We start from the raw sequence: 27,170 nt of genomic DNA, 5'->3' as shown, positions 1-27,170 counted from the left end.
CAGTGAAAGGTAGAAACAGTAAAGGTGATACAAACAAAATAACAGCCCTATAACGTTCCCAACAGATTCATCACCTCTTGGTGATGAGGGAACCCTTCTGCTGCAGCCTTTTCCCAACAGATTCATCACCTCTTGGGTGAGGGAACCCTTCTGCTGCAGCCTTTTCCCAACAGATTCATCACCTCTTGGGTGAGGGAACCCTTCTGCTGCAGCCTTTTCCCAACAGATTCATCACCTCTTGGGTGAGGGAACCCTTCTGCTGCAGCCTTTTCCCAACAGATTCATCACCTCTTGGGTGAGGGAACCCTTCTGCTGCAGCCTTTTCCCAACAGATTCATCACCTCTTGGTGATGAGGGAACCCTTCTGCTGCAGCCTTTTCCCAACAGATTCATCACCTCTTGGGTGAGGGAACCCTTCTGCTGCAGCCTTTTCAGAGAGATACCGCTTCCTCTCGATCTGGGCCTCTTATTTCCTTCCTCCAAGGTGCCATCCCTCCGGTCTCCACTGAGCAAGTTTTCCTTTTGAAACTGCTGCCCAGCCAATTAGAGAAACAGAAGGGATGCTGGGAAATGTAGGCCCTATAGCTACTAGAACATAGGCTTCCCTGGAGCCTGTAGGCCTCACCAGGCCTAGGATCATGACACTGCTAAAAGGAGTTCCCTGTGGGAACTCACTGCTACAAAATGGCAGCATGTCCCCAAGGTGGGCCTGGGGATCTCGTCTAGATGCGTCTTGTGGCTTCTCTGAATCATGGTGATTTTGGGAAGGTCTGGAAGCTCTCTCTCCCCCCTCCCCCAATCGATTGAGTCAGTTTGACAGATACAGGGGTGGCCAAACTGTGGCTCGGGAGCCACATGTGGCTCTTTCATACATATGGTGTGGCTCTCGAAACCCCCACTGCCTGGCGTGGAGAAGGCATCTGCCTCTTTCAATCACTTCTTCAAGCCGTGCCAGCTGGCAGCTTGGGAAATGCATTTAAACCTGCTTTCTTTCTACCTCCCCATCTATTTCCTTCCTTCCTTCCTTCCGTCCTGCTGCTCTCAAACATCTGACATTCGTGTCTTGCGGCTCTCAGACATCTGACATTCGTGTCTTGCGGCTCTCAGACATCTGACGTTCGTGTCTTGCGGCTCTCAGACATCTGACATTCGTGTCTTGCGGCTCTCAGACATCTGACGTTCGTGTCTTGCGGCTCTCAGACATCTGACATTCGTGTCTTGCGGCTCTCAGACATCTGACATTCGTGTCTTGCGGCTCTGACATCTGACATTCGTGTCTTGCGGCTCTCAAACATCTGACATTTATTCTATGTGGCTCTTACGTTAAGCAAGTTTGGCCACCCCTGGATGAGAATAACGGCTGGTGTCTGGTACCATAAGTGAAGTTTTGTACATCCTGCATCCTCATAGCTGCATTCTATGTTTACAGATGTTTGGTGTGAAGTAATGGTTGCCCTTGATTAGAAGTGTCCTGCAAAACATGCTTTCAAGGTGTGTTTCAACATATGAACATATGAAGCTGCCTTATACTGAATCAGACCCTCGGTCCATCAAAGTCAGTATTGTCTTCTCAGACTGGCAGCGGCTCTCCAGGGTCTCAAGCTGAGGTTTTTCCACACCTATTTGCCTGGACCCTTTTTTGGAGATGCCGGGGATTGAACCTGGGACCTTCTGCTTCCCAAGCAGATGCTCTACCACTGAGCCACCGTCTCTCCCCTTAGACATATGAACATATATAAACATGTGAAGCTGCCTTATACTGAATCAGACCTTTGGTCCATCAAAGTCAGTCTTGTCTTCTCAGACTGGCAGCGGCTCTCCAGGGTCTCAAGCTGAGGTTTTTTCACACCTATTTGCCTGGACCCTTTTTTGGAGATGCCACGGATTGAACCTGGGACCTTCTGCTTCCCAAGCAAATGCTCTACCACTGAGCCACCGTCCCTCCCCACGTTGTAATGACTAAAGTAACTTAGGAGTAGGAGTCAAGTAGCACCTTCAAGCGGCGTAGAGATGGATGCTTGCGATTCTGCTTGCATAAAGCTACGGTGGACGGTGGTTCACTTCATGACCAGTGTCTGTGCTTTAAAATTCAGATAGATGCCCTGCGTTATTCCAGTAAGTTCTTTACGGTGATATCGGAGAGTGCTTTTCACAGCTTTGAAAAGGGATTTGATCTGCAGCGGGTAATGAATGAGTTGTTACTGAATGCATGCGAGACAGGACGGCATAAGTGAAACAAGACAGTTTGTTATTTCGTTCTCTTGATCTGACAGCAAACGAGCGGGCTTCTCCATTTCTGCTTTCAGCCTGAACACTCCTCCCGGAACAAAAATTAAACTGCTGGGAGTCGTGGAAGTGAAAAACGGCTTCCTCCTCCTCGACGACAGCAACACGGTGATTCTTGGAGGTGAAGTGGAACATCTTATAGAAAAGTGGGAGTTGCAAAGGGTGAGGTAACCTGCTTCCCCCCCCCCCCACAGTTATCTGAATGCTAACTGAGTTGCCAATTGTTCGTTGGGTGTCTTAAAATGATGGGGGCAGCGTTGTGGTTAGGTGGAGTTAGCGCAGTTGGCTGTGCTACGTTGTAATGACTAAAGTAACTTAGGAGTAGGAGTCAAGTAGCAACTTTAAGACCGCCTGAATGTCAAGCATGCTATTTCTATATGCTATTTCTAAAGGTGTTTAGCAGACAAGCCAGATACAAAGCAGAACACCCCTCTTGCTCCCCCCCCCCCCGTTTTCTCCTTCTAACCAAAGGTTGCGTAATAAATCCATCTGGACCTAGGATGTTTAGAGCAACCTTATGTTAACGGTATAGAGTGCCTCTCCCCCAGATTCACACAGCCAGGTCTTACCAGCTCACAGAGAATGTGTGAGAAAGGGAGATGTTTTTATCAGCTGGCATTCCTTAGTCATAAATGAGATACTAGTGAGTAACCTTTGAACCCTCAACTCAATTTGCATCTTTATGTTATTCTTTTGAAGTTATCTGTAACCTATCCTTTTGAAGTGTGCATATAAGTTACTATTCAATACTGTGTACGTCATCCTTGGGCAAGCTATGGAGTTTTACAATAAAGCAACTTTTGATTAAAGAACAAAAGCTTGATTACTGAGAAATATCGATGCTTGACACTGAAGAAGTCTGCATGCACACGAAAGCTTACATTCTGAATGAAACTTCGTTGGTCTTAAAGGTGCTACTGGACTCCTACTCTGTTCTAAAGTAACTTAAGTTGCAGTAAATGCTTTCCTAGGGGATAGGTACAGGAGTGGAATTCTAGCAGGAGCTCCTTTGCAAATTAGGCCACACACCCCTGATGTAGCCAATCAAGAGCTTACAAGGCTCTTTTTTTGTAAGCTCTTGGAGGATTGGCTACTTCAGGGAGGTGTGGCCTAACATGCAAAGGAGCTCCTGCTAGAATTCCACTCCTGGATAGGTAGAATATGAACCTTGAGAAAACCTTCTTTTTCTGACCACGAGTATAGACTGTTTGTCATTTCTGTATAATTTCTCCGGGGCCTGTGCAATCAGTGGCTTAATTTCACTTGAAATCCTTCTTCCAGTGGAATTTTGTGGAAAAAATTGGGAAGATAATTCAGTCCCAATAGGTTCTCTAGAATAGCCGTACACAAACAGTCACAAAAAATTGCAGGTTGTAGCTTGTTTTATTCAGCGTTGCCTTCGTTCCTTGTCCCTTAGAAATGAATGAACTTAAAGCTTTAGGTAGGCGTATGTTGGGGAACTGCAGATCCCACATTTAGGGGAAGAGGCTCGAAAGTCGATTATGTTCGGAGTGCGAGACTGGATGCCGCAGTTCCACAAAAGCAGTTGAGAGAATCCATGCCGTCATGGAAGTAATCACAGCCAAGAATACACAGAGACGTACAACTCTGTATTGAGGATTAATATAGTACAGTAGCCAAGACTGAACCCTGATGACAACGATTTCAAATGGCTTCTCTGCCATTTTAAGGACATGTATATTGTTCCCTCGCCAGATTTCTGCTGGAGGCAACCGGTGGGACCAACTTTACTCGTTGGTCTTTGGTTAGTTTGCCTTTCTCAGCCCCAGTTCCCTAGTTTTCAGTTGGAATGTGTTAATTAGAGTGACAGAGATAATGCTGAGTGGGTTCTGAGCTCTAGATAAATGCTATTGTTATTAGCATTGAATCAAAGGATGAGCGGAATACGTGAGAGCAGTTTTTCATGGCTGGTGATGTCATAGCAGTTTAGCTAAACTAGAGGCATAGAACTAATTCAGCACCATCGTTTCCTCAGCATTGAAAACAGCACCTGTATCGTATGCTACTGACAAGGTTTTCTTTTGGGGTGGGGGGTGGGGGCGGAATATGAAGCTGTATCATGTGGTGTATGTGTTTAAACGGCCTCCTTATGCGGCCAGTTAAACACACATAGTATTGTGCAAAGTTGTGTAGCCTGCTGTCTTCCTAATTCCGGGCTTTTCCACATGGGGTTTCCCCCTATTGGTTCTGGCCCCATAGTTCTTTGGTTTTGCCTCCCCCAAATTTCTGCAGGCATTTTGTGCCCTTAGTTTTCACTTTTTGTTTGTTTGCTCCCTTCCCCTCTTTATTGACTCTTTTGATACCACTTTTACTCCAATCTTTTTTTGGAAGTTGATTTTGAGTTAGCTTTCATCTAGTGTGGAATGTTTCTTTCAGTTGTCTTTGTCCTGCCCCACTCCCCCCTGCCTTCAGTCCACTTTGCGATGATCAGACTATTATAATCGTTAGACTACTCCCCCCACCCCACCCCGCAAAGACAGTGATTTCAGGGTTTTTTTTTGTTTGTTTAAGAAGTTTGTTTGTTTAAAAAGGCCCTAATGTATCGATTCGCTATAGTATTGCAATGATAGTTTAAGCAGTTTTTCCAAATACCTAACTTTCATTTAGCTCCTTCCCATGTAGAGACAGGGGTGGAATTCTAGCAGGAGCTGCTTTGCATATTAGGCCACACACCCCTGATGTAGCCAATCCTCCCAAGAGCTTACAAAGCTCTTTTTTGTAAGCTCTCGGAGGATTGGCTGCATCAGGGGTGTTTGGCCTAATATGCAAAGCAGCTCCTGCTAGAATTCCACCCCTGTGTAGAGATATAAAGAAAAAGGTATATCTCTGCAAGGGAAGAGGCTTTCTTTAAAAAAATTTTTTTAAAGAGTGCTGGAATTCAGAGAACCTTTTAAATTATCATTACAACACTACACAATTATATCGATATTTTGTGCCATTTTTTTTAAAGTGCTTTGACACCACCAGTGAATACAGCACCCTCCCTTGAAAATCCTCATTATTTAAGCCAAATGTGGAATAAAACAGACTTCACAACTATAGAAATACACAGGGAGAACAGATATATGGGAGAACTCTGCACTCTCTTTCCCCACTCTAGGTCTCTGGGCGACCTCTGCAGTGGAGGAGAAGAGCTTGCAAGCTTGCCTATTTCCCCCTCCTTCCCCACTTCCCACGCTGTGGAAATATTCGCCTATGTATGGGTCAGACCCAGGAGGCTGACTGAGGTCCCGATGCTAAGCACACTTACTTGAGACTAAGCCTGCCTTAAGTTCCTCCTTGACCTCGGGGAGCCACACAGTATGAATGAAAGAGCCATGTGTGGTTCCCAAGCCACAGTTTGGCCAGTCCCACAGTGGGTGATCTAATAACGCCCATTGTTATCATCAGTTAACTGTGTGGCCCTATCGTGCTGGCTTGTAGCGCAGTGCGGGCTGCTCAACTTGTCATGTGTCTCGGACGATGCAGCGGATGAAGTAATAATGCCCAATTCTTTTTTTTTGCATCACTGAACTGTGCGGCCATAAACCGCTGGCTTGTAGCCCAGCAGGGGCTGCTCAGCTTGATACCCAGTTTCCTGGATGATGCAGCAGGTGATCTAATAATGCCCATTTTTTGGCATCACTGAACTGTGTGGCCTTTACCATGCCGGCTTGTAGCAGTGTGAGGGGCTGTTCAGCTTCTTGGGTGATGCGGTGGGTGATCTAATAATGCCCGTTGTGTTGCATCGTTGAACTGTGTGGCCCTGTCGTGCTGGCTTGTGGCGCAGCAAGGGCTGCTCAGCTCGACACCGAGTTTACTGCATGATGCGGTGGGACCAGTCCAGCCCCCTGCTCAATAAGAGGACCAGCCTACAGCAGGGGTGGCCTATTTCCCCCTCCTTCCCCAGTTCACACCCGGTGGAAATATTCACCTATGTATTCGTCAGTGTTCAGGGGTCGACTGAGGCCCCGATGCTGAGCAAGCTTACTTGCGAGAAAGCCTGCATTAAGTTCCTCCTTGACCTCCGAGAGCCACACAGTATGTGTGGAAGAGCCACACGTGGCTCTTGAGCCACAGTTTGGCCACTCCTAGTCCAGCCTCTCTTCATTGTACGTCTGTGGAATTTTGGCTTGCATCGTGCGTATGTAATGTGGACGAAATAAAACAGCCAGGAAGTGCCTCACTGTCCTGAAGGTGCTGTGTTCCTCTGCAACAAGGAAAGAGAAGAAACTTGGAGAAGTGGGTTCGGATCTCGCAGGCTACTGATCACTGTTGGTTGGCCATTAGGTTGGTAGATGGAGGAAGTAGTTGCAGGGAGATGTTTCATTCCTGATCTCCTGCTATGGGGCTGGGTCCTGTGCTTCTTACCTCCTCTCCCCGCACCAGCGAGTGAACACGCGGTTTCCATTTTGCAGAGCTTGTCAAAACACAACAGAAGCAACATAGGAACAGAAGGCGGACCGCCTCCCTTTGTGCCATTCGGACAGGTATGCTGGGTTTTTCAGGGGAGGAGAAGGGGGTAAAGTACTCTTTTAAAGCAACGACTGTTGTTCATTACATCCGAAATGTGTCCTTTCTAAAAGTCTAGCGATGTGAAGTTCAGAGTTTCAATGAACTTGACACACTGCAGCTAAACGTGACTGAGCTGAGATTCTGTTTATTTATTCAAAACGTTTCTATGCTGCCTTTTCACCCAAGCAGGGTCCCTAAGGCAGCGAACATTAAAAAAAAAACACCAACAGCAACATTTGAACAGTTAAAACTTTTGAACAGTTGAACATATGAACACATGAAGCTGCCTTATACTGAATCAGACCCTCGGTCCATCAAAGTCAGTATTGTCTTCTCAGACTGGCAGCAGCTCTTCAGGGTCTCAAGCTGAGGTTTTACACACCTATTTGCCTGGACCCTTTTTTGGAGATGCCGGGGATTGAACCTGGGACCTTCTGCTTCCCAAGCAGATGCTCTACCACTGAGCCACCCTCCCTCCCCAAAACTTCACCATCTTCAAGTACTTGAAGGGCTGTCATATAGAGGATGAACATATGAAGCTGCCTTATACTGAATCAGACCTTTGGTCCATCAAAGTCAGTATTGTCTTCTCAGACTGGCAGCGGCTCTCCAGGGTCTCAAGCTGAGGTTTTTCACACCTATTTGCCTGGACCCTTTTTTGGAGATGCCAGGGATTGAACCTGGGACCTTCTGCTTCCCAAGCAGATGCTCTACCACTGAGCCACCCTCCCTCCCCAAAACTTCACCATCTTCAAGTACTTGAAGGGCTGTCATATAGAGGATGAACATATGAAGCTGCCTTATACTGAATCAGACCCTCGGTCCATCAAAGTCAGTATTGTCTTCTCAGACTGGCAGCGGTTCTCCAGGGTCTCAAGCTGAGGTTTTTCACACCTCTTTGCCTGGACCCTTTTTTGGAGATGCCAGGGATTGAACCTGGGACCTTCTGCTTACCAAGCAGATGCTCTACCACTGAGCTACCGTCCCTCCCCTTAAAGCTTTTGAACAGTTAAAAATATGTTTGAAATAATACACAATTCAATAAACACAAAAGTTAAAGCTTTTGAACAGTTAAAAGTATGTTTGAAATAATACAGTAATTCAATAAACACACATAAATAACACCAGAACCAAGGAGGAAGACTAGTGATGCACATTTTTAGTAAATGAAAGCAGGGGAAATGATGTGCATTAGTGCAAGGTGATGCACATTAGGACAAAAACAATCCTGCCTTTAGGCATAGGCTCAGCCTGGCAAGTGCTTGGATGGGCGACCTCCTTGGAATACCAGGAGTGGGAGGCAAAGGCAGGCTGTATCAAGTCACCTCTCTGAACATCCTCCATGCCCCAGTAGGGGTCATCAGCAGCCGTCATGACTTCCAGATGTGCACATGCTCACAAAAACACACACACAGAGTGCAAGAAAACGACAGCTTTTAAAATGAACATATTGTTTAAAAATATTTTGCATACCCATCGTGTGGGGGGGCAGTCTAGAAATAAATACCTGTGGCATGCATAGGTCGTGGCTTAGTTTAGTCACCTGGGTACACTGTGGACTGGAAACAGACAGCAAACTGAAGAAATCTGTGAAGAACTTGCCAATTTTGGGTGCTTTTCCTGTCGCCAGAGATGCTCGTCTCAGCAGCAAGTGGACAGTCGGGAGCTGGACCGGAGAAAAACCTTGCAGGTGGCGAGCGTGGCCAAGCCCGTTGGAGACAACGATGAGTTCGAGAAACAGCGGACAGCTGCTATCGCGGAGGTGGCCAAAAGTAAAGAGGTCAGAACGAAGGCTGCGGCTTTTAAAAAAAAAACTTCTTAATATTTTATTTACAGGAAGATTACAATAATGTATTACAGTAAATACATTCAAGTAAGATAAAAAACAAAGAAGACCTTTATAGAAATAATACAAATCTGAAATTGCCATTTTGGTGTGTGTGTGTGTGTGTATACACACACACACGCATATATGGAAAATTAACAATTTACATTTGCAATAATATTTAAAATAAAAACTTTCATTATCTATCAATGAAAACTTACCTCTTTTAAACATATAAAAGTATATTATGATGAAGGTGGCTAGGTAAGTATTGCATAAACCTAGAGAACTGCCACTCATAGTCCAAAATAGGTAACCATTTGTCTAATTGATTGGAAAGGCCTATTGTAGAATCCATACTGTTTAATGTGTCTGCTACCTTATCCATGGTAAAAAAATATATATATATTCAAATTTTAGCCCAGCATTGGTTCAGAGTAGGGGTTTCTTTCATTTTTCATGATGAGGCAATAAGTAATTTAGCAGCTACTAATAGTATCATGATGAGTTCTTGCCGTGTTTTGGGAATTTTGGAAGAGGCTGTGGCTTTTGAAATCCCCTTGGCGCTCGTGTAAAATGGAACAGGTTGCACTCTTCTGGAAGACACACAGTTAATCTCTGTCCTGCTTTGTTTCTTACTCGTCGCTGGCTAACGGGAGAAATCAACACTCACAAAGCTGTTGCCTATGATATTGCATGAATTTGCTCAAAGGGGCGGGGTCGGGGAGAGACAGTTTAGGGAAATAATGATTATGGAGAACTGATGAAAGCAAAGAAGAAACAGCCCATTTTCAGGGTGAGCAGCCCCATCCCAGGCGACAGCTATTTGGTCTTACTGGGAAACATAAAAGAGGTTGCTCACTTGCCATTACATTGTCTAAGAACAACAGAAAAAGACAGGGAAGTAGATTCTGTAGGTAATCCATTTACACCAGGGGTGTCAAACTCATTTGTTAAGAGAGCCGGAGCTGACATATATGAGACCTTGCTGGACTGGGCCATGTGATGTAATGCCAGGTAGTGGATTTGTAAACTGTATAAAGGGCATAGACAAACACAATTAAATTAAAAAAAAAAAACTTAACACGTTTAAACAGTTAGTAGGCTGTTCAGGTGTTGTTCAGGTGTTTATAAGTTGCAAACCTACTTTTGATTTATTGACATCCATTACAAAAATCTCATGGTCCACGCCTTGAGCCTAAGACTGAAGGGAAAACATGAAATGGCTGGACATTGCAAACTTTTTGTACGTAAGTCGCTTTGTGCGCTGGTCAGCCAATGGAGAAAACAGAGACTTTGCTCTTGTCACACAGCCGGGCCTAGCAGGGCCTCCTACTGGCTGCCACCCCTCTGGTACGGGTCTGTATGGAAGGGCCCAGAGCACCCCACCACCCCGATGCCTCCTAATTGTGACCAAGGAGACGTGAGGACCCAAGGAGTATAATAACAGCGGTTTATTTACAGTGCTTTATTTACAAGTGGGTGACAAAGATTTAGTGCTAAAGAGAATATGAAAACAGTAAAGGTTGGTGCAAAGAAACAAAAGCCCTGACGTGTTTAACTATATAGTCTTTACTCTACCAACCAACACTCACTCCTTGCCTTGGACGAGGGATCTTTCCCCTGCTACAAGCTCTCCAGGCTACAGCCTGCCTCCAGCTCAGCCTTCCAGGAAAAGAAAAACCCCTGCCGGGGCTTGGCCCTTTTATGTTCTCCACCCAGGCCCCACCCCTCTCTGCTCCAGTTTCCCTCCAAAACCTTGCCACCCAATCAGAGGGACAGAAGGGATCCTGGGAAATGTAGACTCTTTTGTAACTCCTAGGCAGGCTTCTCTGGGGCCTGCGGGCCTCACTAGGCCCAGGATCATGACAGCTCTGTAGCTCCTCTGCATTTGGGAAAGAAGGAAACAGTGAGCTGCTCACGGGCCTGATAGGAGCCCTCCAGGGGCCACACGTTTGACGCCCTGGTTTATACCATAAAGCACATCGCCTTCCGGGGTGGGGTCACTTTGGCTGGTATGTGTATTCCTCTTCGAACCTATCTGAATAGTAGCTTTCCTCTTGGTACAAACGTGAGCTCTTTCAGTGATCGCATTTATTAAGAAATCTTTACCGAGAGCCTGGTCCGTACAAGCTGCAGATTGAACTTGGGTATCTAACTAGCCTTACTCTTTGTATCCCACCTAAACGTCTGAGGGAATTTAGAATTGCTGCTGCTTGCACTCTCCTACAGAATTAGGAATATGCAGGGCTTTTTCTGTAGCAGGAGCTCCTTTGCATATTAGGCCACACACCCCAGATGTAGCCAGTCCTCCTGGAGCTTACAGTGGGCCCAGTACTAACAGCCCTGTAAGCTCCAGAAGGATTGGCTACATCAGGGGTGTGTGGCCTAATATGCAAAGGAGTTCCTGCTACAAAAAAAGGCCAGGGGATATGTATGCATTCCCTACATGGTGGAGGCTGTGACTCAGTGATGGAACATTTGTCTGGGATGCAGAAGGTCTCCTGCCATTGCTCCTGCCATGTCCAGCTAAAAGGTTCAAGTCATAGATCAGGGGTGTTAAACATGACATCTGGGGGCTGAATCAGGCCCCCGAAGGGCTCCTATCAGGTCCCCAAGCAACTGGTTCCTTCTCCCTCTCTCTTGCTTCCTTCTGCATAACAGCTTGCTTTGCAAGGCTTGCTCAATCCCACAGGAGCTACAGAGCAAAGCCTCTATTGTTCTCCATTGGCTGAGGCTCCTCCCTTGGGGAGGAAAAGGGGAAAGGCAAAGCTTGTTCTTCCAGGCTCTCTCAATCGCACGGCAGAGCTACTGAGCCAAGTCTGTCTTCCTTCTGTTGGCTGAGGTTCCTCCTCCCAGACCCCTGTGGAAGGAAGAAAAGAGCTACAGGTTCCTTTGCCCTGTTCTTGGATCCCATGGGAGAAATACAAAGAAAGCACCTTTTAAGACCAACAAGCGCTAACGTTTTAACCATGTTTAAAGCTTTTTTGTTAAAAAAAAGTCTTTAATTGTGTTTGTCTGTGTCCTTTATAAGATGTATATTTCTGCTACTATCTTAAGCTTAAATAGCTATACACATTGCCTGGCCCAACATGACCCGGCACAACCTGACGTGGCCCAGCCCAACAAGGTCTTATTTATGTCAGATCTGGCCCTCAGAACAAACGAGTTTGACACTCCTGTCATAGATGATGTGAAAGACCTCAGCCTGAGACCCTGGAGAGCTCCTGCCAGTCTGAGTAGACAATGCTGGCCTCAGTGGACTGGTCTATACTGATTCAGCATTACGATAGCTTCAGGAGTTTGTACGGAACCGTTCTCAACAGGCGCAGGAAAGGACAGAATTTACTCTTGGAATTAACTTAGTCGAAGCCAGTCCTCGTCATCCGGAGCATTTTAGTTGTTCGGCTTAACAGAAATACGTTATCATTTGTTTTTCCCCTTGCCTGCAGACTAAGACGTTTGGTGGAGGCGGCGGCAGTTCTAGAAGCAACCTCAGCGTGAGCACCGGAGGGAACCGGAGCAGGGAAGTGTTCCAGAAGGAGAGGACGAAATCGGAGGGGAAAAACGAAGGTGTCTATCGAGAACTGGTAAGGTTCAGGATCTGAACATCGGCGTTAGGAATGTCAGGGGTCAGCAACCTTTTTGAGCCTGTGTGCACGTGTGGAATTCTGACATGGCACGGTGGGCGCAACAACAAAATGGCTGCCACAGTAGGCGGAGCCAGCCACAAAATGGTTTCATCGGCTTAACTTTAATAACAGTTTAGATCCTTGCACTGTGGCGGGAGGCGCAGCCAAAGCAACTTTTTTTTTAAAAAAAAAAAGAATCTGCATGCTAATCAAATCTCCAGTGACCAATCAGAAAGCTTGCTGGGCAAAAGCCCTACTTGGCCCCACCCACTTCCTGAAAACACTTGGGGTGTATCAGCAGAGGTGTCTCATCCAAATCACATGATGTCCTAGTCCTGTTCACCGCAAGGGCGGTAGTGAGCTCCCCCTCACTGGCTGTCTTTAAGCAGCTGCTGGACAAACACCTGGTGCTCTAGGATGATCCTGCCTTGAGCTGGGGGTTGGACCAGATGGGGGTGTCGAGCTCATTTGTTATGAGGGCCGGATCTGACATTAATGAGATCTTGTTGGGCCGTGCCAAGTCAAGTTGGGCCACGCTATGTGTGTACCTATTTAAGAGTAGGTAGCAGAGATATAAACTTTGTAAAAGACACAGACAAATACACTTAAAGATTTTGCATCTCTCCCATGCGATCCAGGGAACTGGGCAAAGGAAGCTCTGGCTCCTTCCTTCCATCCTCAGGGAACCCAGAGGGGGAGGAGCCTCAGCCAATAGAAGGAAGAGAGGCATGGCTCAGTAACTGCAGGGGAGGAGCCTCAGGCAATGGGGAAAATAGAGGTTTTGCTCTGTGGCTCCTGTGCGATTGAGCAAGCCTGGCAAAACAAGCTGTGATGCAGGAGGGAGCAAGAGAGGGAGAAGGAAGCAGATGACAGCCAGTTGCTTGGGGGCCTGATAGGAGCTCTCCGGGGGCCTGATTTGACCCCCGGGCCATATGTTTGACACCCCTGGACTAGATGGCCCTTCCAGCCCTGTGATCCTATGATTCAGTTCAAATCTCACCTCAACCAGGAACTTGAAATAGCACCTCCCCTTCAGCTTTGTAACTTGCCCAGATAGTTTGCCCACGCCGTATTCATAAGGACAGGAGTAGGTAGTAGCAGACCTTGTAGTTCAGGGGTGTCAAACATGTGGCCTGGGGGCCGAATCAGGCCCCCGGAGGGCTCCTATCAGGCCCCCGAGCAACTGACTGTCATCTGCTTCCTTCTCCCTCTCTCTTGCTTCCTTCTGCATCTCAGCTTGCTTTGCCAGCCAGGCTTGCTCAGTCACACAGGAGCTACACAGCAAAGCCTCTGTTTTCTCCATTGGCTGAGGCTCCTCCTTTTGGGGAGGAAGGGGGGGAAGGCAGAGCTTGTTTTTCCAGGCTCTCTCAATCGCCCAGGGGAGCTACTGAGCCAAGCCTCTCTCCCTTCTGTTGGCTGAGGCTCCTCCCCTCCCCATCCCCGGGGAAGGAAAGAAAGATCCGTGGCTTCCTTTTGCTCAATTCCCTGAATCCCATGGGAGAAATACAAAGAAAGCACATTTAAGACCAACGAGTGCTAACGTTTTAAGCATGTTTTAAGTTTTTTAAAAGTATATATTTAATTGTGTTTGTCTGTGTCCTTTATGAAGTTTATATCTCTACTACCTACTCTGAAATAGGTACACACATGGCCTGGCCCGGCCCCAAGCAGGTCTCATTTATATCCGATCTGGCCCTCCTAACAAATGAGTTTGACACCCATGTCTCTTCTTCAGCGGTAAACAAAATAGCAGGGAGCGTTTCATGGAACAAAATGGTGCTACAGAAAGTGATAGCAGCCAATCGGCTTCTTGCTCCTGTCATACTAAGGTATGAGTTAGTCATTCAGAAGCTCTATGCGCAGATGCAGCGGGGGCGGGGGGGAAATGCCGAGCAATTTGCAGTAGGTATGATTGAGCTCAGTTCGGGAATATTGGTGAATGAGTCCTTGGGAGAGCAGTCGTTTTAGAACAAGGGGGCTTTTGGGAACAGGGAGAGAGGCAGCGTAACGTTTTAGCTTCTGAGTCTTGCGATCAGAAAGAATTAGCAGTCAGAACTTGCGATCAGAAAGAATTAGCAGTCAGTAGAATGCACATATATCTGAAAAGTAGATCTTTTAGCAGGTGAACTGTCAAGCTCCGATAGTCCAAATAACGCTATCCTTTGTTTATTGCAAATAGACTCATTTTTTTAGACCTGGAGATGCTTACAGAACACGTCTGTGAAAGAACTAGCTAACCAACCAACACACAGAGCTATATAATACGGTCACAACCGTGGGGGTTTTTCCGAACCCAAGGGTCATAGGTTAGAAAAGCAAAACTACGAAGAGGAGTTGTCAGTACATATCAATGAGATAAGAGGCCTTGAAACCATTGGAGCATTTCTTCCCACGCATCAAAAGTCTAAACAGAACATGGTGAGGTTGTAAACATTCCCGTTCTGGGTAGTAACAGCTGTTCTGTAGTAAATGCCAGAGATCAACCGGGCTCTTCTGCCAGGTACCTAATTCCTGAAGGGAAGAAATATATAGGAGCTTGACATGAACATGCCAGTATGTAATCCAGGGGCCCTGATGTCTCTCACATTCATAATCTCCTCCGTTGCTTTCAATACGCAGCAGTTATTTTGGTCATGTTGTGGTGTAGCCTGCTGGAGATTCATCTCTCTCCCCCCTCTCAAAGTCAGCGTTTTCAACACTTGGTAATTTCTGCAGGATTTCATAATGGATATTATGTTCTGTGGATACGCTGATGGATAAATATCATGGCATACCTAACAGAAGCAGCCAAAAAGTGTGTGTGTGTGTGAGGGGGGAAGAGATTATACGTAACCAGCGCCAGAGGCAACATCAGGGGAAGGCCTCAGCCTCTCTGCCTCTGTGGTTGGCCCTCCAGAGGAACTGGCAGGGCTTTTTCTGTAGCAGGAACTCCTTGGTGTCAGGGGCTGGGTGCAAGTCCGAGTCCAGTCCGGGGTGAAGCCAAAAGTTCCAACGGAAGCCGACTCACAAAGCCAAGTCAGGGAGCGGAAAGCGAGGTCGTCTAGAGCCAGGAGTCAGGATACAGAAGAGTCTGCGTGAGAGTGCAGGGGCTGAGGTGGACATGTATCATGCCAAAATGCCTTGTTGCTTCCGCGGAGGCCTCAGCCCCAAGAAGGGGCTAAATGGGCCTCCGGTGGTGCTCCAGTTAACAGCGGGGAAGCTCCTGCCAAGACTCAGAGCTTCCCCTTAGGTGTGCCTCCCTCCACCGGGCTGCTAAGTCGCAACATAGCCGTTTCCTTAATCATGCTACTCACAGAGGTGAGTCAGGTGGAGAGCCAGTTTGGTGTGGTTAAGTGTGCGGACTCTTCTCTGGGAGAACTGGGTTTGATTCCCCACCCCTCCACTTGCAGCTGCTGGAATGGCCTTGGGTCAGCCATAGCCCTGGCAGAGGTTGTCCTTGAAAGGGCAGCTGCTGTGAGAGCCCTCTCAGCCCCACCCACCTCACAGGGTGTCTGTTGTGGGGGAGGAAGGTAAAGGAGATTGTGAGCCACTCTGAGACTCTGTCCTTGAAAGGGCAGCTGCTGTGAGAGCTCTCTCAGCCCCACCCACTTCACAGGGTGTCTGTTGTGGGGGAGGAAGGGAAAGGAGATTGTGAGCTGCTCTGAGACTCTGTCCTTGAAAGGGCAGCTGCTGTGAGAGCTCTCTCAGCCCCACCCACTTCACAGGGTGTCTGTTGTGGGGGAGGAAGGGAAAGGAGATTGTGAGCCGCTCTGAGACTCTGTCCTTGAAAGGGCAGCTGCTCTGAGAGCTCTCTCAGCCCCACCCACTTCACAGGGTGTCTGTTGTGGGGGAGGAAGGGAAAGGAGATTGTGAGCTGCTCTGAGACTCTGTCCTTGAAAGGGCAGCTGCTGTGAGATCCCTCTCCAGCCCCACCCACCTCACAGGGTGTCTGTTGTGGAGGAGGAAGGGAAAGGAGATTGTGAGCCACTCTGAGACTCTGTCCTTGAAAGGGCAGCTGCTGTGAGAGCTCTCTCAGCCCCACCCACTTCACAGGGTGTCTGTTGTGGGGGAGGAAGGGAAAGGAGATTGTGAGCTGCTCTGAGTGGAGGGTGGAATATAAATCCAGTGTCGTCTTATTATTATTACAGGACCTACTGTAAGCTCTTGGGAGGATTGGCTACATCGGCGGGGTGTGGCCTCATATGCAAAGGAGTTCCTGCTACAAAAAAAGCCCTGGCTACTGGAATGGTGGACTAGTGGTCAGATCCAGCAGGGCTCTTATGATGTTTTTATCCTTTTGCCAGCACAAATTATGCCACTTTCTTTTCTGGCCTGCAGTGGGAGACACACACCTCCATCTGCCTCGGCATTTCCTGTTTCACCCACCCATGATCTTGCAGTAGGGAGGAGGGGAAGCAGAGCACAATGGGTTGAATGGGCCACATCCCACCCCCCACCCCACCCCTGGCCCCCTAGCACTGGTTGTTTGCACTAGCAGTAAAAAAGACATGAATTGGCTAGGTTAGAGTCTAGTAGCATCTTGGGGAGGGAAAAACGGGGGGTCTAAGCTTAGAGAGCCCCGTGGCACAAAGTGGTAAAGCTGCAGTACTGCAGTCGGAGCCCTCTGCTCATGACCTGAGTTCAATCCCAGCAGAAGTTGGTTCAGGTAGCCGGCCCCAGGTTGACTCAGCCTTCCATCCTTCCGAGGTCGGTCAAATGAGTCCCCAGTTTGTTGGGGGAAAGTGTAGATGACTGGGGAAGGCCATGGCAAACCACCCCGTAAAAAGTCTGCCGTGGAAACGTTGTGAAAGCAACGTCGCCTCAGAGTCGGAAACGACTGGTGCTTGCACAGGGGACTACCTTTACCTACCTTTTTAAGCTTAGGTTGGCCTTTGGAGTGTAACCACACGTTCGGGCTGTTTTTATGAGTGGTGTGAGAACAGCCACATATTTTGATGGTTTCATATTTTAATGTTAGTATTTTATATTTCTAATTTGGTTTTATGTCATTTTTACGTTTTGTTTTAATGTTGCGAGTCGCTGCAATACCCTTTAGGTGAGCGGTGACTAAAAATCTAAAGAAAATAAATGAATGGAGTTCTGCTGTACCCTGGGTGGGAGGTGGTCTCAGTGGCACATAACGCTTTCGATTAGTGTTAGCTGCTAGGCCAGCTGCAGCTGGTCCTTGAAAAGTGCCGTTTGGCCGTGATATTCCATGCTGTGATGACCCCTATGAGCTCTTTTTTCCCCCCAGGACTTACCCGGAGTGGCCTTACCTTAATTAATTCAGGTTACTGTAATGCAGCTTCTGAAATCTATTTCTTTTAGAGCTCATTTGCCCTGTTTGGTGTCATGGTGAAGTGTGCGGACTCTTATCTGGGAGAACCAGATTTGATTCCCCACTCCTCCGCTTGCGCCTGCTGGAATGGCCTTGGGTCAGCCATAGCTCTCTTATCTGGGAGAACTGGGTTTGATTCCTCACTCCTCCACTTGCAGCTGCTGGAATGGCCTTGGGTCAGCCATAGCTCTCTTATCTGGGAGAACCGGGTTTGATTCCCCGCTCCTCCACTTGCAGCTGCAGGAATGGCCTTGGGTCAGCCAGAGCTCTCTTATCTGGGAGAACTGGGTTTGATTCCCCACTCCTCCACTTGCAGCTGCTGGAATGGCCTTCGGTCAGCCGTAGCTCTCTTATCTGGGAGAACCGGGTTTGATTCCCTGCTCCTCCACTTGCAGCTGCTGGAATGGCCTTGGGTCAGCCGTAGCTCTCTTATCTGGGAGAACCGGGTTTGATTCCCCACTCCTCCACTTGCAGCTGCTGGAATGGCCTTGGGTCAGCCGTAGCTCTCTTGTCTGGGAGAACTGGGTTTGATTCCCTGCTCCTCCACTTGCAGCTGCTGGAATGGCCTTGGGTCAGCCATAGCTCTTGCAGAGGTTGTCCTTAAAAGGGCAGCTGCTGTGAGAGCTCTCTCAGCCCCACCCACTTCACAGGGTGTCTGTTGGGGGGGGCGGAGTTAAAGGAGATTGTGAGCCACTCTGAAACTCTGATTCAGAGAGAAGGGCGGGGTGTAAATCTGCAGTCTTCTGACCTGGATGGTGTAGATAAGCCTGCTCTCTTTGAACCTTCAGCGCTAAGCAGGGTCAACCCTGGCTAGTATTGGAAGGGCGACCTCCAAAGAATTCTAGGGCTGCTACGCAGAGGCAGGCAATGACAGCAACTCCCTCCACTGCTCAAAGTCTCTTGCCTTCAAAACCCCACAAGAGGTGGCCATATGTCAGCCGTGACCGATGTTCCCTCTAAGCTGCAGTCTTGTGAGCAAAAATTCTACTTTGTGAGCTACTGATATTAAACTTGTGAGCTCCTGCATACATGAGTGTGCTGTGGGATCATCTTTCCTGAGCTACGACAAAAATGTGTGAATCGGACGCTAAAAATCTGTGAGCCAGCTCCCGCTAACGCAGCTTAGAAGGAACGTTGGCTGCGACTTGGGGGGCAAAAACAACCACCGAAACAACATGTGGGTAGCTAGAACTAACATGGGAAGTGCCTGGCTTGGGTTACCTCCTTTACCCTCCCTGGCATACCTTGCCTAACTTGGAATGAGGCTTTCCCTAATGACAAGTACTTAGGAATTAGCTTTTCCATAATGACCAGGGCTTAGGCAAGCTAAGTTCCAGTCTCCAGAAGTTTCAGCTGCTTGGAGATAATGAAAAATTAATATCGAAAGTATATAAATTATTATTGAAATGGTCTACAGAAGAGGAAGTAGTGAAATCTCAAATGGTCAATGGGCAATCAATGTGAACAGAGAAATTCAAATGGACACCTGGGAGTACCTTTGGAAGAACTCGATGAAGATATCAACATGTCAGAATATCAAGGAGAACTGTTTTAAAATGATGTATGGGTGGTATATGACTCCGAAGAAGTTGGCAAAGATGAGTAAAAAGATGTCGGACAGATGTTGGAAATGTAAACATCACGAGGGTTCTTTTTTTCATATGTGGTGGACTTGTGAAAAAGCGAAAAAGTTTTGGTGGATGATACAACAAGAAATCTCTAAAATTCTGGGTTATGACTTTTAAGAAAGTTGCAGAGACTTTTCTGTTAGGATTACAAATAGAAAAATTTCCAAAAGAAGATAGGACTTTAATTTGGTATTTGCTCTCAGCTGCGAGGACATTGTATGCGCAGTTGTGGAAACAAGAAAAAATACCAGGGAAATGGGATTGGATTGTGAAAGTTTTATCGTGGAGTGAGATGGATAAATTAACAAGAACTTTGAGAGACTATGATTTGGAAGTGTTTAAAAAGGAGTGGAAGAAATTTAAAAGATACATAGAGTTAGAGTGGAACGTAAAAAGACATTGGACAATTTTTTAATACGAATGAGAAGAAAAAGATATTGAACTTTGATGGGTTAGGGATACCTCTATAATTGGACTTAAATATATAACTTTGGGGTAAGTCTAGTAACGGAGGGAGGGGGGATAGAAAACACCATATGGGTTAGAGATAGAAATGATATAATTAAACATTGTAACCATATGTTATTAATAAATTGTTAAAACACAGAAGTTTCAGCTGCGATCTGATCTTCTTGATGGTCCCATCTGATGCTGTACAACAAGCCTCCTGAAGTTGTGCCTGAAGCAAAACTCTCTCTTCTCTCTCTCTTGAAATACCTAAAATAGCTGCACGCTCTTTTTTCTGCATGGGCCGTGCTTACATTAGGCCGTGCTGGCTTGTGCATCGGTGCATGTCATGTTGGATACGTGCCGCAGGCAGATAACGCAGGCTCCAGTGTTTCCGACGAGGATGCCACTTCAGGTTCTGCCAGAGTTTGAAATCTGCTTCGCTGACTTTGAGTACAGCTTGAGCAGGGTGGGTTGCCTTCCAGTCTTAGGCCGGGGAAACCTACAGACAGAGCTTGGTTTCACTCCCGAGACTCATTGGCGACCGAGAGCACTACGTGCGTGACCCAGATGATTCTTCTGTAAGCGTCTGCAGCTGCCCAACCCCGTTGCGTACTTCTTTGTACGAAAAGATGTGTGCGTGTGGCGGAGCGACGTCTTTCAAGGGGGTCGATTTAACATTCATAGAACATTGATTTGGCTTATAATCCTGCCCTGTATTTAGAACAGGGGTGACCAAACTTGCTTAACGTAAGAGCCGTATAGAATGAGAGCAGGAAGCAGGAAAGGAAGGAAGGACAACACTGATACCGCCGACTTCCAATACCGATTACCGTCTCGACCGAGGAGGAAATCGGGCCGATATAGTTGGCATCTTTGGACACCAGGCTGTGTATTCTGGATGGTAACAGCTATTATGTAGTAAATACCAGAGATCAACCAGGCTTTTCTGCCGGGCACCTAATTCCCGAAGGGAAGAAATATATGGGAGCTTGACATGATGAAGAAGAAGATATTGGATTTATATCCCACCCTCCACTCCGAAGAGTCTCAGAGCGGCTCACAATCTCCTTTACCTTCCCCCCCCCCCACAACAGACACCCTGTGAGGTAGATGAAGATCTTGGATTTATATCCCGCCCTCCACTCTGAAGAGTCTCAGAGCGGCTCACAATCTCCTTTCCCTTCCTCCCCCACAACAGACACCCTGTGAGGTAGATGAAGATATTGGATTTATATCCCGCCCTCCACTCCGAAGAGTCTCAGAGTGGCTCACAATCTCCTTTCCCTTCCTCCCCCACAACAGACACCCTGTGAGGTAGATGAAGATATTGGATTTATATCCCGCCCTCCACTCCGAAGAGTCTCAGAGCGCTCACAATCTCCTTTCCCTTCCTCCCCCACAACAGACACCCTGTGAGGTGGGTGGGGCTGGAGAGGGCTTTTACAGCAGCTGCCCTTTCAAGGAGAACCTCTGCCAGAGCTATGGCTGACCCAAGGCCAGATAAGAGTCTGCACACTTCACCACGACACCAAACAGGGCAAATGAGCTCTAAAAGAAATAGATTTCAGAAGCTCCATTACAGTAACCTGAATTAATTAAGGTAAGGCCACTCTGGGTAAGTCCTGGGGGGAAAAAACAGCTCATAGGGGTTGTCACAGCATGGAATATCATGGCCAAATGGCACTTTTCAAGGACCAGCTGCAGCTGACCTAGCAGCTAACACTAATCGAAAGCGTTAAATCCACAGAAATAAATAAATAAATAAAGGAAGTCCTAGGGTTTTAGGCCCTCTAGGTACGCTGGAACAATTAGCAATGGGTGTGTCAACCTTGATGAGAATAATTCTTTAGATCACCTTGTTGAGATGGATTGACTTCCAGATATCTCTCTGCCCGAGGCAATAAAATTTGTCTCGTGGAACATATCGGGGTGGAGGAATAAGGCTAATGATCATGACTTCATAGAGTATCTCGGATCCTTTGATATTGTTCTTTTACAGGACACTTGGGCTGGAACTCTTTTATTTCTTGAAGGATTTGAATCCTATTCCCTCCCAGCGTCCAGAGCCAGTAATGGAGGTCGCCCCGTGAAGGGTTAACTGCTCTTGTCTCCTCTAATTTTAATTTAAAATCTACTAGCCTTCAAGGAAAAGGAAAGGTCCCCTGGGCAAGCACCAGTCGTTTCCGACTTCGAGGTGACATTGCTTTCACAAGTTTTTCACGGCAGACTTTTTTTACGGGGTGGTTTGCCATTGCCTTCCCCAGTCATCTACGCTTTCCCCCCAGCAATCTGGGTTCTCATTTTACTGACCTCAGAAGGATGGAAGGCTGAGTCAACTTCGAACCGGCTACCTGAAAACCCAGCTTTTGCTGGGGATCGAACTCAGGTCGTGAGCAGAGCTTAGGATTGCAGTACTGCAACTTTAACGACTAGCTCAGACGACTAGCTCAGACAACTAGAGAGGCAGTGGAGACATACTCGGGACGAAGCAATGAGAACATCCTACAGAACATTTATGAAGTCTTATGAGATGGCAGTCAAGGCTGCAAAGAAGAATTACTTTGCAACCAAGATTGCATCTGCAAATTTGCGCCCGGCACAATTGTTTAGAATAATTGGAGACCTCATAACGTTGCCACAAGGCAAACCAAATATTAGAGAATTGGAGATTGGCTGCGAGGCATTTGCGAAATATTTTGCAGATAAAATCTCATTGCTCCGCCAAGACCTGCCTACCACTTTGGAAAGAGTGAGTGAAATTGAGGCTCCGTGCCTGTCTTCGGGTTTGGTACTGGATCACTTCGACCCGCTCAACCTGGAGGAAGTAGATGGGATCCTCTCTGCTGCTCGCCCAACAACATGCGATTTAGACCCTTGCCCCTCTTGGCTGATTAAATCTTGCCAGAGGGAGCTTAGATGTCCTTTACGGGACATCATAAATAGATCCCTCGCAGAGGGGCATTTCCCAACGCCTCTGAAAGAGACGTTGGTTCGCCCTCTCTTAAAAAAATGTACAGCAGACCCGGCCGAATTGGCGAATTATCGACCGATGTCTAATTTACCATTTTTAGGTAAAATTATTGAGCGGGCAGTGGCGTTGCAGCTACAGAGGTTCCTAGATGACGCTTCCGTCCTTGACCCATGCCAGTCTGGTTTCTGACCGGGCCATGGGACGGAGACGGTGCTGGTCGCGTTGGTGGATGACTTCCAGCGGCAACTGGATCGTGGCGGCGTTGCGGTACTGATGTTATTAGACCTGTCGGCGGCATTTGACACAGTCGACCATCAGTTGCTAAGGCACCGCCTCGCCGACATTGGGGTTAGGGGGTTGGCCTTGCAATGGCTCTCCTCCTTCCTCTCAGGTCGGGGACAAAGGGTGGCTATTGGGGGGGAGCGATCCCAGAGACACACACTAGATTGTGGTGTGCCTCAGGGAGCAGTTCTCTCCCCAATGTTGTTCAACATTTATATGCGCCCCCTTGCCCAGATTGCCCGGAGGTTTGGGCTGGGCTGCCATCAATATGCAGATGACACCCAGCTCTATCTACTAATGGACGGCCGACCCGGCTCCGCCCCAGGGAACCTGGATCGAGCTTTACAGGCTGTTGCGACGTGGCTCAGATTGAGTGGGCTGAAGCTGAACCCAGCGAAGACAGAGGTCCTTTGTGTGGGTCGTGGCGCTCCAGGAGGGGAAATAGCTCTCCCAGCCTTCGACCGCGCACCATTGAAACCAGCGCGCCAGGTAAAGAGTCTGGGTGTTTTACTGGAGCCTTCATTATCAATGGAGGCCCAGATAGCAGCCACTGCCAAGTCAGCATTCTTCCACCTGAAGCGGGCAAGGCAGTTGGCCCCTTTCCTGGAGCATCGTGACCTCGCAACAGTGATCCATGCAACGGTCACCTCAAGACTGGACTACTGTAATGCCCTCTACTTGGGGCTACCTTTGTGCCGGACCCGGAAGTTGCAGCTAGTGCAGAACACGGCGGCCAGGCTACTGTTAGGGCTCCCGAAATGGGAGCACATACGACCGGGGCTGCGCGGACTGCACTGGCTGCCAATTATACACCGAGTCCAGTACAAAGTGTTGGTTATTACCTTTAAAGCTTGTATGGCCGAGGACCAGCCTACCTGAGGGACCGTCTCTCCCCATATGAACCCCAGAGGGCACTGAGGTCAGTTGGAAAAAATAAAATGACTATCCCTTGGCCGAGAGAGGTCAAGCTCCAGAACACCAGAGCACGGGCCTTCTCAGCTGCAGCCCCTGCCTTGTGGAATCAGCTTCCGGAGGAGGTGCGGGCCCTGCGGAACCTTGATCAGTTCCGCAGGGCCTGCAAAACTGTCCTCTTCAAACAAGCATACACCAGCTGCTGAATTACTATGAATTAAGGACCCGCCAGCATGGTCCCGTTTCAAGGACCTACATTATCATGGAATTATTAAACTGGCAGACCAGCGTCAGAATGCCACCACTACTGCCAGATTAACTTAAATTAATTTAAATTATGTATTCTTAATTATTAACTGGTTTTTATAATGTTTAAATGCTTTTATTGTTAAACTCAACGTTTTTATTTATTATTGTACATGTATAAAAGGTTGTTAGCCGCCCTGAGCCGCCTAGGTGGGGAGGGCGGGATACAAATAAAATTTATTATTGTATTATTATTATTAACACTCTGCGCCACGGGGCACTTACTAGCTTTCAGGACTGTCCTCCTATTGCCCAAGCTACACCGTTAAATTGTGGGAATCCTTCTTTACTATTACTGAATATCTACAATCCGCCCTCCTCCGACAGATCTGTTATGTCCACACATTGGAGTAGGCTGGCTGCTTACTTAGAACAACTTGAACAACAATTCCCCAATGCAGAAATAATTTTAACTGGAGATTTTAATGCGAGTGTTGGCAATGACATCTTGTCTTTTCTTAGTAATTTGGGATTTGATCAGGATGACCTTTTGCTTTTATTTATTCCTTCCACGAGATGCTCCAAGGATAAATTGTCAAACCCTGCAGGCTTGAATTTAGCACAGTTTTGCACCCAGTTTTACAAAATCTGGCTGAATGGTCTGACATATTTTGATAGGTCACATGAATTTACATATATTTCTCTCAGGGGCTTGTAGTGTTATTGATTATATTTTAATCTCCCTCTCCTTTATGCCTTATGTCTCTTGCTTTATAATCGGAGATCAGACATTTAGTGACCATTTATCCTGATATGTGTCTTCGGTACTAATGGGAATTTCACATCAGCTGTGACTCAGGATGTGGAATTTCTGCCGAAGATTTTTCCATCTCCAGACTTAGACCAAAAGATTCGAAAATTATTGAAATCAAACACCAGTTTGGGCTATAAATCTGCATTTATACATTCCCCCAATCCATTAGAGGCAATACGAATTTATGGGAATTTATTAAATTTCATTACTGAATCCTTAAAACAGGAATCGAGAAGGGTCACATCTAAACAAGTAGTAAAATCCCAAACTGCTTTATGGTTTGATGGAGAATGTAGGAACATAAAAGCTCAGTTACGCTCTATTTATTGTAAATTCCCCAATTTATTGTAAATTCCCCAATTTGCTTACCAGTGGAGTACCAGATACTTAAACACCACTTACACCAGGGGTGTCAAACATGCGGCCTGAGCGCCAAATCAGGCCCCCCTCCTATCGAGCCCCCGAGCAACTGGTCTTGTCTGCTTCCTTCTGCATCTCAACTTGCTTTGCAAGGCTTGCTCAATCGCACAGGAGCTACAGAGCAAAACCTCAATTTTCTCCATTGGTTTATTTATCAGATTTATATCCCACCCTCTCCTGACGTGTTGAGGCTCCTCCCACTCCTGGTCCCTTGGGGAGGGAGGGAAAGAGCCAGAGCTTCCTTTGCCCGGTTCCCTGGATCCCATGGGAGAGATACAAAGAAAGCACCTTTAAGACCAACAAGTGCTAATGTTTTAAGCATGTTTTAATTCAAAAAGAAAAATCTTTAGTCATGTTTGTGTCCTTTAGGTAGTGGAGATATAAACTTTTAAATCTTAAATAAGTACACACATGGCCCGGCCTGGCCCGACAAGGTCTCATTTATGTCAGTTCCGGCCCTCATAACAAATGAGTTTGACACCCTTGAGTTTACACCCTTGACTTATAAAGACTAAAAGGTTGACTTTTAGTAACAAACAATGGGAAGGAAGGAAGGAAATAGATGGGAGGAGGTAAAAAGAAAGCAACTTTAAATGTATTCCCCAAACTGCCAGCTGACTTGGTTTGAAGAAGTGATTTAAAGAGACAGATGCCTTCTCCAGGGCCGTGGGGGCTTCGAGAGCCACAAGATATGCATGAAAGAGCCACATGTGGCTCCAGCTTCCGCCGGGGATCGAACTCAGGTCGTGAGCAGAGCTTAGGACTGCAGTACTGCAGCTTTAACACTCTGCGCCACGGGGCTATTACTAGTCTTCAAGACTGTCCTCCTGTTGCCCAAACTACACGGTTAAATTGTGGGAATCCTTCTTTACCCCTGATTTAGTGGGTCAGGGTATGCCTGAAACTTGAAACTCCTTGCATTGGACAAGAGCGTGGAAGTGATCAGTCTCAGGCGCTTCGTGATTGCAAAAATATTGTGCCATGTTTTGTTTTGTTTTTTGTTTTAAATTGTGTATGGAGTCCCCCAGAAGCTTGACGTATGATCAAGACGAAGGTGGATTTTGGAATGGAATGAGGAACTCTGTCCTGCTGTTTCTGTAACGCATCATTCTGTATGTCCTCTGGAACATGATATTCCACAGGCATCCTGTGTGGGAAGGTTGAAGGAGCTGGGCAAGTTTAGCCTGGAAAGGAGGAGGCTGAGAGGTGATAGGATCACCATCTTCAAGTACCCGAAGGGCTGTCATCTAGAGAATGGGGTGGAATTGTTTTCTGTGGCCCCGGAAGGTGGGGAACCAATGGGTTGAAATTAAATCAGAAGAGTTTCCGGCTCAACATTAGGAAGAATTTCCTGACTGTGAGCGGTTCTTCAGTGGAACAGGCTTCCTCAGGTGGTGGTGGGCTCTCCTTCCTTGGAGGATAAATTTGTTGTTGTTGTTCAATCGTACAGTCGAGTCCGACTCTTTGCGATCCCATGGACAAAGTCACAGTGATCTTGGATCCCAGAACTATCCCCTTCTATTTGACACGGTGTGATGGGGCCGGATGCCATGATCTTAGTTATTTTGATGTTGAGTTTCAAGCCTACTTTTGTGCTTTTCACCCTCAACAAGAGGTTCTTTAGGTCCTCCTCACTTTCTGCCATTAGAGTAGTGTCATCTGCATATCTGAGGTTGTTGATGTTTTTCCCGGCAATCTTAATTCCTGCTTCTGCTTCATCCAGGCCAGCATTCCGCATGATGTACTCTGTATATGAATTAAATAAGCAGGGTGACAATATACATCCTTGTTGAACTCCTTTTCCTATTCTAAACCAATTAGTTGTTCCATATCCTGTTCTGACAGTTGCTTCTTGACCCTTATACAGGTTTC

At 47.1% G+C, this 27,170-nt stretch overlaps 1 protein-coding gene across 2 annotated transcripts in view; it reads left to right on the top strand.

Moving 5' to 3' along the window:
* LOC132568075 (tudor domain-containing protein 3-like) overlaps positions 1-27,170 on the top strand; it is a 102,998-nt gene that overhangs the window by 11,783 nt on the left and 64,045 nt on the right. For both annotated transcript variants that reach the window (XM_060233551.1, XM_060233552.1), the window contains exons 4-7: positions 2,307-2,448; positions 6,705-6,776; positions 8,432-8,581; positions 12,079-12,216. In XM_060233551.1, the coding sequence (XP_060089534.1) occupies positions 2,307-2,448; positions 6,705-6,776; positions 8,432-8,581; positions 12,079-12,216 (502 nt within the window). The remainder of the gene's footprint in view (positions 1-2,306; positions 2,449-6,704; positions 6,777-8,431; positions 8,582-12,078; positions 12,217-27,170) is intronic.

Source organism: Heteronotia binoei, chromosome 3 (genome assembly GCF_032191835.1).
Source record: "Heteronotia binoei isolate CCM8104 ecotype False Entrance Well chromosome 3, APGP_CSIRO_Hbin_v1, whole genome shotgun sequence".
NCBI lineage: Eukaryota > Metazoa > Chordata > Lepidosauria > Squamata > Gekkonidae > Heteronotia > Heteronotia binoei.
This window is presented reverse-complemented; position numbering and strand designations above follow the sequence as displayed.